Source organism: Prinia subflava, chromosome 25, assembly GCF_021018805.1.
Source record: "Prinia subflava isolate CZ2003 ecotype Zambia chromosome 25, Cam_Psub_1.2, whole genome shotgun sequence".
NCBI classification, from domain to species: domain Eukaryota; kingdom Metazoa; phylum Chordata; class Aves; order Passeriformes; family Cisticolidae; genus Prinia; species Prinia subflava.
The window spans coordinates 1,828,353-1,844,420 of NC_086271.1; the positions used below are offsets into that span (position 1 = coordinate 1,828,353).

The window sequence follows — 16,068 nt, forward strand, 5'->3', positions numbered from 1 at the left end:
TTCTGGGAAACTGGGCATGGGGAAAAACAGGTGAGTGAGCCTCGGCCCCAGGTCTGTGGCTGGCTGAAGTCACTCCTAAGTGCCCCCAGTGCTGCAGTGTCCCCTGCCCTCTGGGAGCTGCTGGGATGTGGAGGACATCTAAACTTACACATGGAGCAGGCTCCAAAACCTTGGGCATAAAACATGAACTTGTTGTTTTCATGTGTAAAGTTCATCAGCAGGAATTGCTGTTTGATTGCCCTGACAGGACAAAAGCTTCCTGGTTAAAGCTGCATGTGCTGTTCCCACAGGGGGAAGACGGTGCCCAAGAAAACCCCTTTTCCCTCACATGCTGCCATCCCTGGAATCAACAAACAATAACATTTATCCTCTACCTACCCCAGCACCAATTTCAAGTGAAAGTGACCCAAAAGCCTGTAGCTGGAATCTGTATCCTCAGTATTCACTTGAGTGGGTTTTGATGAGACTGGTGCAGTTACTTTACATTGATTTTTAATATGCCATCTCCTGTAACAGCTCAGCCACGTATTCAATATACTTATCCCCCTTTTTTGGCCATTGGAAAAGAAGTGTTTTACAGGAATGTGCTCAACGTCTCCTGAAAACTATTTAGTTTCTTTAAAAAGAAACCAACCAGCAAAATGTTTCTCCTAAAAAGCTTTATACTGTTAAAATATACATGCTTTAGCATTTTACATTCAAGGTCTCTTAAGTACAAAAGCCTGCTTTACTTTGTTATGGAACACTGAGACACCAAGTATGATTTAGTCATTCTTCGTTTAAAAAACTACAACTTTTTACACAGGCTTGTAAAATTTCATATGGGAAGTCACATGCAGAACACCTGATGTACTGACTTGTATGGAAAAAAGCTTAACAGGTGCCTCAGTTGAAAAAATATATACATACCTTTGAGGATCTGTTACTCAAACAGCAGATTTATGATCATTTTAGAATGTAAAATAGTAAGTGCAAGTAGATTTTTTTTTAAATAGTACTATTTAGAACTTCATTTCATACAAAAATAGACATCCATATATTTTATTACTACGGAAAACTTAGAGTTATATGTCTTTGTTTGGGGATGATCCTGTTGAATTGCACAGCTGGCATAGCTTTGGGAACCTCAAATATCTGTCTTCAGCTAACCTGAACTCTTTAAATAGTCCTAGAAATACATACCCTGAAATCCAAAATGCTGGAAAAAATATTTTCAATGAAGATCAGCGATGCTGAAGCTAGGGAGCTGAGGGGCTTCTCTTCCATGTCAGGTGCTCACAGCTCTCCCAGGGCTGGGGTTGGTCAGTGCTGAGCCAGGAGAAGCTTTCCAGGCCCACCTGCACTCAGGGGGGCTCTCTGGCTCTGCTGGAGCCTGAGCTGTGGTTGCACAGTGTGGGAGCTGAGGAGAGCCCTGGCACTGCAGGAGAAAGAGCCCTGGCACTGCAGGAGAGAGAGCCCTGGCACTGCAGGAGAGAGAGCCCTGGCACTGCAGGAGAGAGAGCCCTGGCACTGCAGGAGAGAGAGCCCTGGCACTGCAGGAGAGAGAGCCCTGGCACTGCAGGAGAGAGAGCCCTGGCACTGCAGGAGAGAGAGCCCTGGCACTGCAGGAGAGCCCTGGCACTGCAGGCTCTGGCCCAGCAGTTGTCCCTGGTGCCACGGTGACCGCGGCGTGGGAACACGAAGCCAGCCCTGCAGTGCAGGCTGCTGGAGCCTTTGGAAATACATGCCAAGGTGAGTTGGTTTCTGCCAAACTGAACATTTGGTGCTCTTAAAGGCAGAGAAGCCAAAGGCTTAGCAGTATCATTTAGGGGGTGGAAGGCCCCTGCACTGCCTCATTTCACATGAGGAGCTGGAATGCCAGTTCAAAGGTGTCTCTATGAACAGAGTAAGTTGCATTTTGTCAGGAGACAGGATTCAGGATCGCCTGGGGACTTAGACAGTTCCACTTGGGACATAAAAGCCCAGCTCAAGTTCCTTGAAGCTCATCAGTGCATTCACTTTTCAGTGAGCTTCCAGCAGTGTGAGAGGAAGGTGAGGACAGCATTTCTGAAGAGCCTTTCCCGTTACCTCTTGCACTTCCCATGCTGCAGAACCTCTGCCTGCTCTGTTGCATTTACGTTTTGTACTTCAGAGGAGGAGTAATGGCCATTTCCACAGGAGCAGCTTCCCTGCAGAGAGACGTTGGATCAACCTCCCCTCTTCCAGGTTTGTGCAAAATTCAGTTCTTTTAGGAGCTGGTGCTTGGCATGAAGGAAAATGGAGAGCAGTTGCTGCTTGTGGTTCCAGTGGTGTGTGACTTCAGTAGTTGGGTTCTTTTTTCCCCTCTAGATGTTGGTGGCCCGCAAAAAGTCCATCTGTGGGGTGGACTTTACTCACAATATTTCAATATCCCATTTCTGGGAAGGTTTGTTTTCTATTGGCTGATTCATAATGATGTGATTCTTGTCGTAGTAATTTCCTCCTTAAAAACAAAAGGAAGTAATGAAGGAAAAGCTTCTGAAAGAAATACTCATAAAAAATATACACAATCCTTGAGAATTTTGACTAGGTAGGAAAATCAGCTGAAAAATAGCAATTCCATGAGGTAGGGAGCTGGTATCTGCAACTGAGCGATAACAATTTTAACCAGCCTTCTTTTTTCAACCCCTTTTCTCTTTTTGAGCTATTCTGTGATTGATTTTCCTTCACCATTTTGTCTTCTCTAACTTGCACTTCTTGCCATCTGTACTACTTAACTCCCCAAAGCACAACTGCTGATCTGATCAAAATAAACCCCTGGAATCAAAAGAGGGAGGTTCTTCCCTACCCTGCTGTTTCTTGTCCCACTGCCAAGCAACTGCACAGGAAAGGTAGGATTCAGTTTCTGACCTTAAGTACAAAAAAAAAAAACCCAACCAACAAAACCAAACCAACCAACCCCAAAAAAACCCTGGAATATGGAAGCTAACTTTAATCAAAAAACACACTTTAAACCTGTGAGGTTTTGAGTCTTTTGTTTTTAAATACCTTTAATATCAAGCACCAGCTGCTCACTGAGGTATGAACTGATGGTTCCATCCTCGTTGAGTCTCCACTTTTGCCTGTCCTTCCCGTGTTCTGTCCAGAGGGCGACTTTGGCCCCAGGCACGTCTCTGCCCCCAATGACATCCAGACAGGCATTGTTGGCCTAGGAAACAAGGAGAGCAGTGAGATCTGGGCTGGAGCCTCAGTGTTGTGCCTGCCTTGTCTCAGGCACTGAGCATACAGCAGGAAATCCTGCTGTAGCTGGTAAAACCCTGGGAAGCAGGCGAGGAACAGAATATTCAACACCTGACCAGCTGCTGGATCAAAGGTGGTGCTCTTTGTTACTTCCTTTCTTTAACGTTAAACCTTCAGCTTTTTTTACTATCAGTAACAGACCACGAAGGGCAGCATTAACAGGAAATCACTGTGGAACTCACCTTGGACTTGAGGAGCCCCCGGCAGTAGTGCCAGAGCTGGGAGGTGCCGCCGCTGCGCGGGGCCGCGCACACCGAGGCGGCCCTGATGTCTGCCAGGCTCCCCGCCACGCTCAGGTACTTCCCCTGGGCCCTGTTCCTCACCCTCAGGAACGCTGCGGGCTGCAGGGGGCAGGGAGGAGCAGATTTACAACAAAGATCAAGGAAATCATGTGGGAGGGCCTCCCCTCCACCTCACCCTTCTAAACTCTGTGTTTGATTTTTGTTTGCACTTGAGGATGTTCGGTAATTTTTTGGCTGGGAACAAATGTGCATGTGAAGGACAGAAAGTGGGTTTTCACATGCAGATGGGCAGCTAGAAACAGCAATGGTAGATAGGGTTTTTTTCAAAAAAAAGATGTAATTATGGCTATAGAATTAATTCCTGTGATCTGCAAAGATTCCTAGTTCAGCACATTTCACTTACTCCAAGGGCAGCCAACGGGCTGTACTCCACAAGCTTTTAATTCTTGGGACACAAAACTTACTGAGTTACACATCCAGAAACTTCAGCCCTCCCTAACTGGAATAGATGGCAGAGAGATGCACCACTGGTTTTGAACATACATGGAAAATGGCACTGACCTGGTATCCCTGTTTATTGGTTTACTCAAGAAACAAAGAGGACTTTGCAGGGTTTGAGCTTTTGCTCTGTTATTCGCTGGTTTCAATGCAAATAAAGAGCAGCTGTGCTGCAACCTCAACTCCAGCACAGCTTTTTTCTGGGAGCTTTAAATCTCCTTTTTTTTCCACATTAAAACAAGCCCTGAGCTACAGACAGACAACAAGGCCTCTCTCCCACCAAGCATCCATGAACAAAACCTGTAGCAGCAGGGTGTTTATTTACTCTTTGTGGTTTAGAGACCTGAACCATTGAATGAGACTCAAATCAGAACTACCTGGGCTGAGGCAGAGAGGGAAAACCTGATGGGAACTGTTGTGACAGGTAAACTGTCCAAAGTTACCCTGTCACTTCTACTTAATTTGCAAGTTCCCATGCAAAAAACTATCTTTGTATGAAAATTCATTAGCATAACAACCTATTCTTGGATTCAAAAACAAATGCACCTGCAATGACAAAGGATTTGTCCCACAAAAATCAGTAAATATGTAAACAATGTAAGAATAGAGATATTTGATAGACAAGTAGCAAACCTTTCACTAACCAATAGAGTGATTGGCAAGAAAGCTATCAACCAATGAAAGCTGCACACGAGGTGTGTGAAAACTGTATAGAATGAGTTGTGAAAATAAAGAATTGGCTTTTCCCACATAAAGAAAATGGAGTCTTGGCTAACTTACTACAATAGGGAACTGCAGGAGCTTTGCCTCTTTTGGAAATCCAGGCTACAGCACAATAAAATTCACTCTTGCTTCCATTTATGTTAATTATGAAACAAGCCAGTGTGGAATTGGTTTCCTCATTATATTGGTATATGGCAAAAATGTAAAAATAGAGCATCCACAGAACATGCTAATGGGCAATTCAGAAAAACAAAACTTGACATCAAGAAACTGGGAATTATTTCCCTTTAGGAACCTAACATAGATCTCAATAAGTGTCACAAGAGGCATTCTCTGCTTCAGCAATCTCCCTTCTAGCTGTCACCATCCTGCCTGATTTAAGGAGTAGAGCACACCCCAATGTGCTTGGTGGTGGAACTGACAGCTGTGCACAATCCCTGCCCACAAACCCCCTTTTCTCCACTCAGCCTTACAGTACCTGCTTCACAGGACGAAGGGAGCCAATCACTTTCCAGCCACTGTGTTCACTCCAGCTTGAAATCTCCCTGGGCTCCAGCAGAATCTGCTTTCCTAAAAAATTGCATCCCTCATAGGCAATCCACCTGGATACACAAAACACAATGTGAAAGGGTATTTGTTACCCACAGCATAACTAAACTGCAGCTCAGGGCTGTGCTCTTGAAAGTCCCCAAACCTCTCCACAGTCATGCTAATATCAAGCCTCTCTGTGCTCCAAATGCCCTTCATTTCAGGGGGATGACTGCCCTCTGCTGAAATTCTGTCTGCCTGCCTAAAATTTGTGAACTACACTTCCCACCTCCCCTCTCTCCCGCCATTTTTCCCTCCACAAAAAGGGAACTTCTGCATAAGCCCAGATGGGAATAATGCTGGTTTCAGCAGGCTTGTGCTAGGAAACTAGGGAGCTACACTTGCAGCTTTGCCTGGTTGTGCACATCAATTATGAGAGGATCTCGTCTGATGTTTTTGTTACAGTTAAAGCTGTTTATACAATTCCATTTCTCTGAAAACACATTACAGGTACTCACTCCAAACCCCACACCCTGCTGTAGGATTTTCCTGTCTTGAATACACCGTGGATGTGGCTGAGTCCTGGAACACCCAGTTAAAGCACTGGCTCACACAGACCCCTTGTTATCTGGGCATCTGCTCAGTAAATGCTGCTCACAAAGGCAGCCCCAGGAGCACAGATCCCTTCTGTTTAGATCAATAGCACATTGCTGTGTGGACAGTGACTCCTAAGTGCCTGACTCATTAACTGAACACAAAGCAAGTGCTGTTTTCCCAGGTGACCTGTTTTACAGGTCAGCTGCCAGGAACAGGAGGGATGGCTGCGCTCTGAGCCAGTGAGAAAACACCCCCAGCCTCACTGCACCTGGAATTGCTTCTGCCCAGTGCCCACAGCTCAGAGAAACTGAGAACCAGCCCTGCTCAGGGCTGCACGGGGGCTCATCTGTGCCAGCAATGAGGCTGGGTCCCTGTTTCCTCAGACGAAGTCCACACCTCCTGCCCAGCAGGTATTCAGGGCAGCCTGACTGCCCCTGTGTCTTCCTTACACTTTGAACACATCCCTGGCTTTTTTCCCCCCCTTGCAATGGTTTCTGTCAAGTCACTGAGAATTCACTGTTAACATTATTCTTGGAGCATGGAACAGTCTCACGTGGAAAGCAGTTTCAAAGTAGACATTTATAGGGAATGGAGAGGGGAAAGATTTACAGTGAGCACTGTCAGAAGCCAGGTTGTGCTCCGGGCATTCAGTGACACAGGCAAAACTCATCTGTGCTCTCATACAGGCTGTGCCACCTGTCCCACACCTCTGAGAACCCCAGCCCCCTTTGCCAAGGCAGATTCCAGGTTTGTGCCTTACTGAGGTGGCCAGTTGGCTCAGGAAGGAGCCTTTCACCTAAGCCTGGCAGCAAGATGCCATCAGAGTATTTACATTAATCTTTGCTATTTGCCTAAAGCTGACAGCAGGCTTTGGGACAAGGAGCAAAAATCTCTAAATCTGCCTTCCCGAACTCTGAATCCCAGATGAGGCAAACAAACCCTCTAGGACATCCCACAATCACCTGACACTCTCAGCCTTTAGGTTACCTGTCTGCCACGTGGGGTTGGGACAGCTGTGGAGGTCTCTTTCCTAGGAAGCTCTGAAAAGAGGAAACCCAGCCTTTCTGCCCTGAGCCCATCCCAGAGACGGGGAGGCAGCTAACCTGGCTTGGACACCCAGTAATGAGCAGAAAGATGCAGGAGGGGCTGGCCTGTGGCACTCACTCTCCTGTGCTTTCTTGCCACGTGGTCCCAAAGCCATCACCCGTCCTTTGCTGCCAGCTGCTGGGGCAAAGGGATTGAATTTCCAGACAACACACCCACTTCTGTACTTTCAACAAAGGTTCAGGATGGAAGTGGCCCAAATATTGGAACTGTTGTGATCTGGCAAAGCTCTGTGGGGAAGGTTATGTTCACTATTCTCTCAAGAAAATTACAGCCTTGCCTGTGTGGAAAAGGTGGGGAAAGGTCAAACATAAACATAGGAAATGTGTGTCCCATTAGGAGAACAGCAGTTTCCAGCCACTCTCAGTTGCAGGATGAGACCCTGCAGATTTGTTGCTGCTGTGGGTGTGGAGGCTGAAAACCTGGCTGAAAACAGAACACTTGGGAGCTCTTCTAAAAGGTGAGAGAGAGAGAGATGTGGAAGAGGTGAGGAGGTCACTTTTCTGCAGATGTAAAAGGTTTTCACAGAAGAACCTGGGTGTACATCCACACTCCTGGAGGAGGGTTAAACTAGTAACAGAAGCAAATTACTGTTCCAGCTGTCACATCCACCCTGAGCTCCTCTCAGAAGCTGCTGCTTCTCTGGCAGCCAGTCAGCACATCAAGCTTCCCTGAGCCACAGCAGTAGTTCAAATCACTGCAGTTTATAGCTGGCATTTTACAGCCTGTTAATAAAGGCACTCCGAGTTTACACTACCTGCCTTGTAAAGTCTGTGCCTCAAAATAGAAGTTAAGAATGTAAACCATCCTATGAACAAGGCAATAACCATGAGACAATGTTAGCTCCTATAGTGCAACACAGACAGGGATATTTCTTCCATACTTACAACCCACTTCTCACCCACACAGACTGGGTGTAAAAATGAAGGTCCTCATTCAAAACAGAACTGACTGGTTCACTGAAGTGCAGCTCTCTGCCCTTGCAGCATTCCAGGCTGAACAGACTGATGGAAGGCTCAGCAAAAGCCTGGGGGAGGGGGAAGTAGAAAAAAAAAGGAACAAAGTTTTAGTGAGAATAGTCTTAACTTCAATTTTCAGAGAAGATGCACACATTGGCCCACTTTAGCTGAACTTCCTGCAGTGCTTTTGGGTTAGCTCGTGCTCCCTCAGCAAATGGAACAACAAGGGAAAACCCCACAGCACACAGAGCTGAAACAAACTGCATTTATCAGTGGCTTTGCCATCAGTGTGGTGCCCCACTGACACAGGCCTGGCACAGAGAGTCACCAAGTGATGCAGAGGCCTCTGCTTGGACAAACTCACTTTGATCTGATTTGTATTGTCAGGGCCTTGATTGCTTTCAAAAATCCACTTTTTTACTTATTGATGGAACATGCATCTAATATAGTGAGTCAAATCAAAGTTGATTGTCCACTGTAAATTAGCTGTAGTTCACTGCAAACATTTTAAGGAGCTACAAATTGTAAAAGGTCAGAAATGTCAACTAAAATGTTCTCAATGTTTTCTTTAACAAACATTCCTATTTTTCTTCTGACAATCTTGAAGGAAGAACATACTTAGTAAATTCTACAATCTCATGTAGAATTGAAACATTTTTCACTTAATGTCCTTTTCTACAGTTGACAGATTGCCCGTGAAAGCAAATAAAAAGATCAGTTTGCATGAAAATGTGGTGCAGCTTTAAGGCCAGCAGAAAAAGAGAGGAAGCAGATTTAAATACACAAATTCTGTGCCCTAGGTACAAGGAACACTTGTACAGAGCTTCAGCATTTTTAACCTACAACCAGAAGCAAAACCACTTGCAGTTTACACCTGGAAAGGAAGAGAGAACAGGTCTGACTAATTCAGTGAGCTGCCTCTCCAGGAAAGGCATTTTCTTTTAGGAGATTTTACCTGAGATAGCTGTCTCAGGCAAAATCTGGGATTTCTCTTGCAGCAAAGACGTGGCCTCAGGTGAAACAAACGAAACAAAATCCTGAATTAAAGTTGACACAGGCACTGAGTAATTAAGAGAAATTATTTTCCATGTTTGAAGAGGCACACGTAGTGTAGGGAAGTGTCTCTGAAAAGCTCAGGGGTGTGTCAGGACATACAAATTTGCTTGCACTGACTCAGTGCACTTGGTATGCAGCTGGTTAGTCAGATTCTGCCTCAGAGATTGCCTTCCTCTGCCAGCCAGTGCAGGGCTGCCTGAGTCCTGCAACACTCCAGGGACAGACAGGTCACTGAGACATTCTGAAGAAGAGCTTGGGATCATCCACTAGGAGAGATAAAGCCTAAAAAACTGTACTCCCCAAATCTAATCTTATACACCAGAAAAGGATTAAAACCTGTAAAGTTTTTGTCAGCTCTTCCCACGTGCCTTCTGCTGGATAGGGGGGATCAGAGTTACAGCTAAAGGCTCACTTTGAACCCAGACCAGCAGGCCTAGAGCAGGCAGCTACTCCTGGGGTTGCTTTGCTCAGGCAGGCAGAATCATCCACTCCTGTTTGCAAGAGCCTTGGCACTGCCTTTCACTGAGTGCACACCAGGAGTCACGTCCAGAAGAGGCACAACAATCTTCACAAGTGCACTGTGAACCATGAGCAGCACCATCTGGCATCTGTGTTGCCAGCCACTACTACCCAAACCTAAACATCGATGCTGCTGTTGCAGCACTGAGGGGGCTCAGAGACAGGGCTGCTGGTCGAGATGAGTGGCCTGACCCAGCAGATCCATTCCACACCAGGAACCACAACAGCAAACTGCTGCAGTCAATGAAAATCATCCCAGCTGGGCTGTGGTTGTGAGTGTTTGGACTGAGAGGTCTTAGAGTTCCCTGTCCAGCTGCTCAGAGCCCCTGACACACACACCACACACATCCCTCTGTCCCAGGAGAGATGCAGTGACCTTGCAGACACGAAGCCCAGAGGGAAACCAGGCTGCTGTGCCAAGCCCTGAGCTCTCCTGTTTCCACAGCCATATACAGAGCAGTGCACTGATTCCCCACGTTCTGTGTTCCCTTCTAGGCCAGCAGCTGGCAGCACTGACTTTGGCCTGGCTTTTTTCTCTGACTTTGTTTTCACAGCTCCATGGAAACCTGGCAGCAGTGAAAAACAAGCTTTGGGGCTATGCTGTTAGGTTGGGAGGCATCTTGTTCCCAGCCTTTCTTGCAGAATGCTGAGGAGCATTTTCACCTGAAAGGTGAGCCAAAGACATCTATATTTACCCATTCCCATGTCTAGGCCAGCATTACTTTAGCTTCTTTTCACAGTTATTTCAAGGAAAATACCTGAAATGCCATGCTTTGGGGAAAGCTTGCCCATTGTGAGAACAACAGAGCACTACAGAATTTCTTAGGATGATTTTTATGTGTGAAGGAACTTTTAAGCCTTTGCTTAAACCAGCACCAATAACATTTTAAGATGTTTTGCCTCTCCTGTTTTTTAATGCAATTGTCCACAGAGAAACTTGAAGGGGTTTATTATATTCAAGAGGCCAGTGATTAAGGAAGGCTGTATTTACATGGCATTTCAAGATATGAGCAGCTTTGTAAACTGTTATATACACTGATACACTTTACTTAACAGGTGTGGGGTCCTATGGCTAACAGCACACAGTACAATGAAAATCACACAGGTAAACTACAGAAAATCAACACTAAAAATCAACACAGTAAAAATCTCTTGCACATTTCAACTCAGCTCAGGCTTCCCCCTCAAAGATTTTTACTTTGCTTTTAGTGGAGCTGTGCAACACAATTTTTCACAATTCAGAACAGATTTTTATCCTTCACCAGTTCAGGAAAAAACCCACAATGCAAGCATGAAGTGTTTGAGACTAAACAAGGATCAGTGCAAGATGAGCTTCCCCCAGTAGTGTACAGACAGAAGGAAGATGATCAAAGGGCACTAGAACTGAAAACCAAGTGCACAGGTGTATTTCCACAGATGCTTAGAGCAAAAAGGATAAATTTAGCAATGAATAATTTCTCATTATATAAGTTGTGAGAATTTTTACTAATAAAGCCTTTTGAAAAGGGTCTGTGTCAAAACATATTTTCCCTCACACCTTTTTTTTTTTGGCCAACTTAGGTTTTGCAGACTTTGATGGGAAAGCCTAACAAAGGCAAAAGGGAGAATCCAAAGGGCCAGACCAAGGCATGGGTGTGACCCAGCCATGGCAAGGGATGGTGCAGTGCCCCGTTTCCCATCGCTGCTGACCTGCTGCTTGGCAAACAGCATTTACCAGAGTCTGAACTGGGGCAGCCTCCACAGCTGTGCTACAACATCCCTGGAAAAATCTGTACTCTCCAGGCTTGGCCAGCTCCTCACTAGGAACTGTCTTTGCTGGAGCTGCTCCCTCCAGTGTGGGATGGATGCCTGGCTGAGGGAGTGCCCATGGTCCAGTCCCAGCCACACACAGTGACTCAGAGCCTGGCCCTGGGAAACTGCAGATACATATTCTTGTACCTGATTTCTTTATTTGCCTCACACAAATGCTGTTAACACCTGTATTTAACTTAGAGAAGATAATATAGACATACAAGGATTATCACGATTGATCAGAGCAAGAATAAAGAATGCTTCAGAAGAAAAGAGGAAAAAAAACCCAAGCAAACAAAAAAAGCATTGCACAACCTACAACCTGGATCTCATTTCTGGTTTTAGAAACTGGGAGACTGGTTTAATTTACAGGTTGAAGGTAACACTTTAGAAGGAAAGCTAATTTCTCATTGCAAGAATCCTGGGCATTTTTGTCCATGTAAATCACACCAAACATGGCAGGAACTTTTCCAAACAACACACCTGAGAAAAGGCTGCACCAGAGCTGACCTCCCCATTGCAAGACTATCTAACCCAAAAGATTAACCTCCTCAGGCAGCAAACACTGCTCAAATGCCCCAATAAAGCCACCATGGCCCTATAAATGGCCCAGCTGCCTTCACCTGCTCTCCTGCAGCCGGGCAAGGGCTCACATTTCCTTTCCATGAACCCCTGGCAGTGCAAAAGTCCTTGTTGCTGCAGGCACAGAAACCTGCACCTCTGCAGCAACTCTGAACCTGTGCTACGCTCTCACCTGCCTGCAGGAGGGCTGTGAACAACAATTCAACAGCACATTTCATCACCAAGCTTTTCTGGAAGAGTGCTTTGGGATTTTCAGATGAAAGGGGATGATGAGAGACAAACGACATCAGTGTCAGTTGTTCCTTCCTTGTACCCTCCTGTCACTCCACAGCTTTCCCTAAATGCTCTGAGGATGATGAAACAATCCAACTTGTATTTGAGCAAAATGGAACAGCAGGAAAAAAGCACAGCTAGGGCCTTCTAAAGATTTAGTTTGAGTATTACACACCCTGGAGAATAAGGTGTGATGGGAGAGAGGAAACTTCATCAGGAACAGAGGAACTGGTTGCAAAGATGTGCTGAATTCCTCCATGATACCAGTGCACAGTAAATGGGGAAATAACCAATGTGGAACCATATTAATTTGAATTTCTTGTGAAATGGGAGAGTGTGTGTGCAGAGGATGTGGGAGCAGCACACCATACCTAAATGCTGACAACTTCACTTTTCAGCAGACAACACATAAAACACCCCTCCACAAGCGTAGAGCTAGAATAAAAATTAGCCAACCTAAAATACTGTCACTACAGTGAAATCCTCAAACTATCACTAGTGTGAGCCTGTTTTCTTACCCCAAACATTTTGTGTTGCTTTGAAAGTTTTGGTTTGTTTTTCTATTTTAGTTGGACCAACCCAGTGATTTAGAAGGAAAATTTTCATTTTGTTATGCAATTAAGCTCTTGGACAAACAAATTACATTTCTGGCAGTTTTCAAGTTTACTTTCTTAAACAGAAAAAAATTACTTTTTTTTTTCTTTTAGTGCATTTACATTTGTTTGCAAATGGTTTGTTTCCATCGAAGCTCCATTTTCTATAGAACAAATGGAACGTTCCCAGCGTGGGACTCCTCCACAGCTCCACTTGCAGCAATCCCATCTCACTGAAAGGAGAGCAGGAGACAATGCACACGCAGGGCTTGGTGTCAGGGTTAAAAGTTCTCCTTCTCACGTGTAAGCTGCTAGGGGACACACCTTAGCTCTGAAAGGGGCTGGTAAGCTCAAAGCTGAATAATGGAAGGGGTTCCCAACGCCACAAATGAATCCAATCAAGCTACACAACAATTCCCCCTGTTCCTCTCTGGAACAGGCTAACAGAAATATGCTGTAATAAAAGGGGCTCTGTTCCAAGAACAGTGCACTGTGGACAATGCTCAGCATTAGCTGGGGCTGCTCCTGGCCGTGACCTGCTGCGTGCTCTGGGTCACATCTGTGCCACACCAGGGTCCCCAGCCCTGCCCTGGGGGCTCTGAGGGCAAACAGGTACAGTTCAGTGGCATTTCATGCTCTTTAGTGCCTTGATCCTGGGAAATACAAGGGCTCCTATTGGCAAGAAAAGAACCAAACTAGGAGGTGCAAAAGCAGAGGAAGATGTGTGTGAGCTTCCCACACACAGCCTGCCAAACACGCTTCTTGCAGGGCCTGGCCCTCGGGAATTGAGGGCTGCCAGTGCTCTCCTACGTGCCAAACTCCGTATTTACTTCTCTCTGAGATTACAGGCAAGGGATTTGGACGAGGCCTGCTATTATTTGATGTCAAAACTTCACTTGGATTTGGCACAGCGGAGTCCAAAAGCCTAACTGGAAAAGGGGAGCTTCAATCCAAAACCCAGGCTCTCTGCAGGTGGGAAGTCGCTGTATCTGTACAGTCAAGTGAAAAGTCCACCTCTCCAGTTTGAGTTGTACACCCTTCCCACCATGCCCATGGGTTTGGTGTTTGCATTTTCTTGGGGTTTGGGGCTTTTTTCCGTTTGGTTGGTTGGGTTTTTTTGGTTTTGTTTTTTTTTTTTTTTAAATAACTGCTCACGAATGGTAAAAAGGACTTTATATGTGAAAAAGCTGAACTGAGTAATCACAGAAGTCCAGCTTCATAGGAGTTGCACTGAAGGACACATGCCACATAGGCTGAGTTTGTGCCCTGTGATCAGGAAGGAGGAAGAATTTTGGAGAACCTGGTGACCAGTGCTAGAGAGAAGGGGGCAGAGAAGCCACTTGCTTCTCTTTTACCAGCAGGGTTACAGCTCATCTTTGATGCTCCTGCATAAGAGCACACCAAGATGTGGAAGAAAGGCACAGACATCACATCAAGACTGCAGGTTTGCATGTCCTGTCTGCAGGGTTACAATGGGATGTATAAAATGTTGTCTCTCTCTTGCTCTGGAGGGCAAAATGCATTCCTGTGCCATGGAGGGTCTCGTGTCTCACTTGTAAAACAGAGAACAACTTTAAACCCAGAACACCCAAGAGCAGCTCCAAGTGACCTTGTGCACGTGTGCACGCAGCCTGACATGTTCCAAACAGTTCCCAACCCAAAAAACCCCGAGAGCCAAGAAAACAAACCTCATTCTTTTCCCTAACTGGGAGTTTGTTTAGGGCAAGTGCTCGCTTCAGACTTCTGACAAGGAAAAGAGCTCTGAAATGTTATTTTTTTCCCCCAATAAAGACTCACATATTGAATAGGCTTGAGGGATTTGATTGTAGCAGTCGGGCAGCCACAGGAACTGAGGTCAACGTAGAGGCCTTCTTCCAGCACACAGTGATTGTCAGTGGTTTCCCCTTTGTAACACAGGAGCCAGCTGCAAGAATAATGGAACAAAAAAGGATAAGCTGCTCTAGCTGCTTATTTACAGTGTGTTCTTTTCAAGACCTAATACTTGCTAAGGACAAAAGGTATAAAAAATTTTCTTTGTTCTTGTCAAGCTTAAAGTGAGGTGACTTGAAAGGCTATGCAGCAAAGCAAATCAAACAGTGTGGTACAGAAACCTCAGTTCCAGAGTCAAACAACGTTGAGTGGAACTCAGACACTTCCACTGTACCAAAGTTCTCAAAATCTGGAATAAATTCTGACTGGAGTTAAAAAAGAGTCATGTTAGCTGTGCAAACCTTCCCCAGGGAGAGCCAAATGCAGTACCCAAACCAAGGACAGGGTGAGAGTTACTGAGATGCCTTGCAGGACAAAGGGTCTAAGACATGATGGAAGATGATGGGCATGTGTTATGTGCTTTCAGCTGTCTGAAATTTTGTAACATTAAAAAAAAAATTCATAATACTGAAAATGATGGCATGTAAAGTAACAGACACTTACCATCCCCGGAGAACCTTAAAAGAACATGGTATGAATGATGTGAAATCAGAAACTTCTGCTGTGAAATCTACACATGCTCCTTGGAAATGTGTATTACTGAAAGCTTTGAGCTACAAGAACAAAACAAAACAAAAACAATGACCAGAAGGAAAATGAAGGCATTATCATTAATGTAAACAGAGAAAGCTGTACTCTCAAAGAAGTACCCATCCAATTCACAAAGATAAAATTAATGGAATGAATTGTGCAAAGAATCTTTTACATTTTCTACAGCTGCTTTGTTTTTAGAAATCAAGAAATTTTTAGAAATATCAAGTATTTTGTCATCTCTGGACTGGCACAGGAGGCTTCTCAGTGGTGCTAAGGCAGGCAGAGTTATCTCGTGTAAGTTTAACTGCAGCAGGGGGGTCCAGGCAAAAATGAGAAGAGTGGGACTCCAGGCTGTCATCATCCACCCAGAGTCCCCCTGAACTGCAGCCTAACTCTCACTACAGCTCAGCAATCAGTGCTCAAAGCAGGATGGGGAAATGCTGGTCAAAAGATACAGAGCTGCTACTGACAGAGTGCCCTGAAATCTTCTGTGATCACAGTGGTTGCAGGTGGTTTTTCATTTCAGAACTAGCAGGAGGATTTCTGAGGTTCAGCCAAGCTGCTTTTATATGTCATGGTAAAGAACTGCAAGTCACAGTGAACCACACCCCACCAGTGAGATGTGACCAGTTCATCCTGAAAAAGCCGGAAGGCTCAAAATGTTGCAGTAAAAGTAAAATGGAAAAAAACAGACAGAAAACAATCAACCCCCTCCCCAAACCAACCTCACCCAAACAAATTTTAAAAAAGCCCAAATGAAGAAACTCACCTCCCAACAAAACCCCTCAGACAAACCTAAACCAAAAAAACACACACAAAAAA

General features: G+C 45.3%; 1 protein-coding gene and 1 long non-coding RNA gene across 2 annotated transcripts in view; one reads left to right on the forward strand and one right to left on the reverse strand.

The window, feature by feature from the left end:
- Positions 1–475: 475 nt before the first annotated feature.
- Positions 476–16,068, reverse strand: part of CRYBG3 (crystallin beta-gamma domain containing 3) — an 81,157-nt gene continuing 65,564 nt past the window's right edge. Inside the window, exons 16-22 of the mRNA XM_063419409.1 lie at positions 15,157–15,266; positions 14,521–14,647; positions 7,838–7,977; positions 5,200–5,323; positions 3,441–3,599; positions 3,007–3,166; positions 476–2,461 (exon numbers count right to left, since the gene is read on the reverse strand). Coding sequence (XP_063275479.1) covers positions 2,373–2,461; positions 3,007–3,166; positions 3,441–3,599; positions 5,200–5,323; positions 7,838–7,977; positions 14,521–14,647; positions 15,157–15,266 — 909 coding nt within the window. The 3' untranslated portion in view covers positions 476–2,372. The remainder of the gene's footprint in view (positions 2,462–3,006; positions 3,167–3,440; positions 3,600–5,199; positions 5,324–7,837; positions 7,978–14,520; positions 14,648–15,156; positions 15,267–16,068) is intronic.
- Positions 7,993–13,839, forward strand: LOC134561996 (uncharacterized). The gene is made up of 2 exons (XR_010083039.1): positions 7,993–10,154; positions 11,045–13,839. It is a non-coding gene; the product is annotated as an uncharacterized LOC134561996 (long non-coding RNA).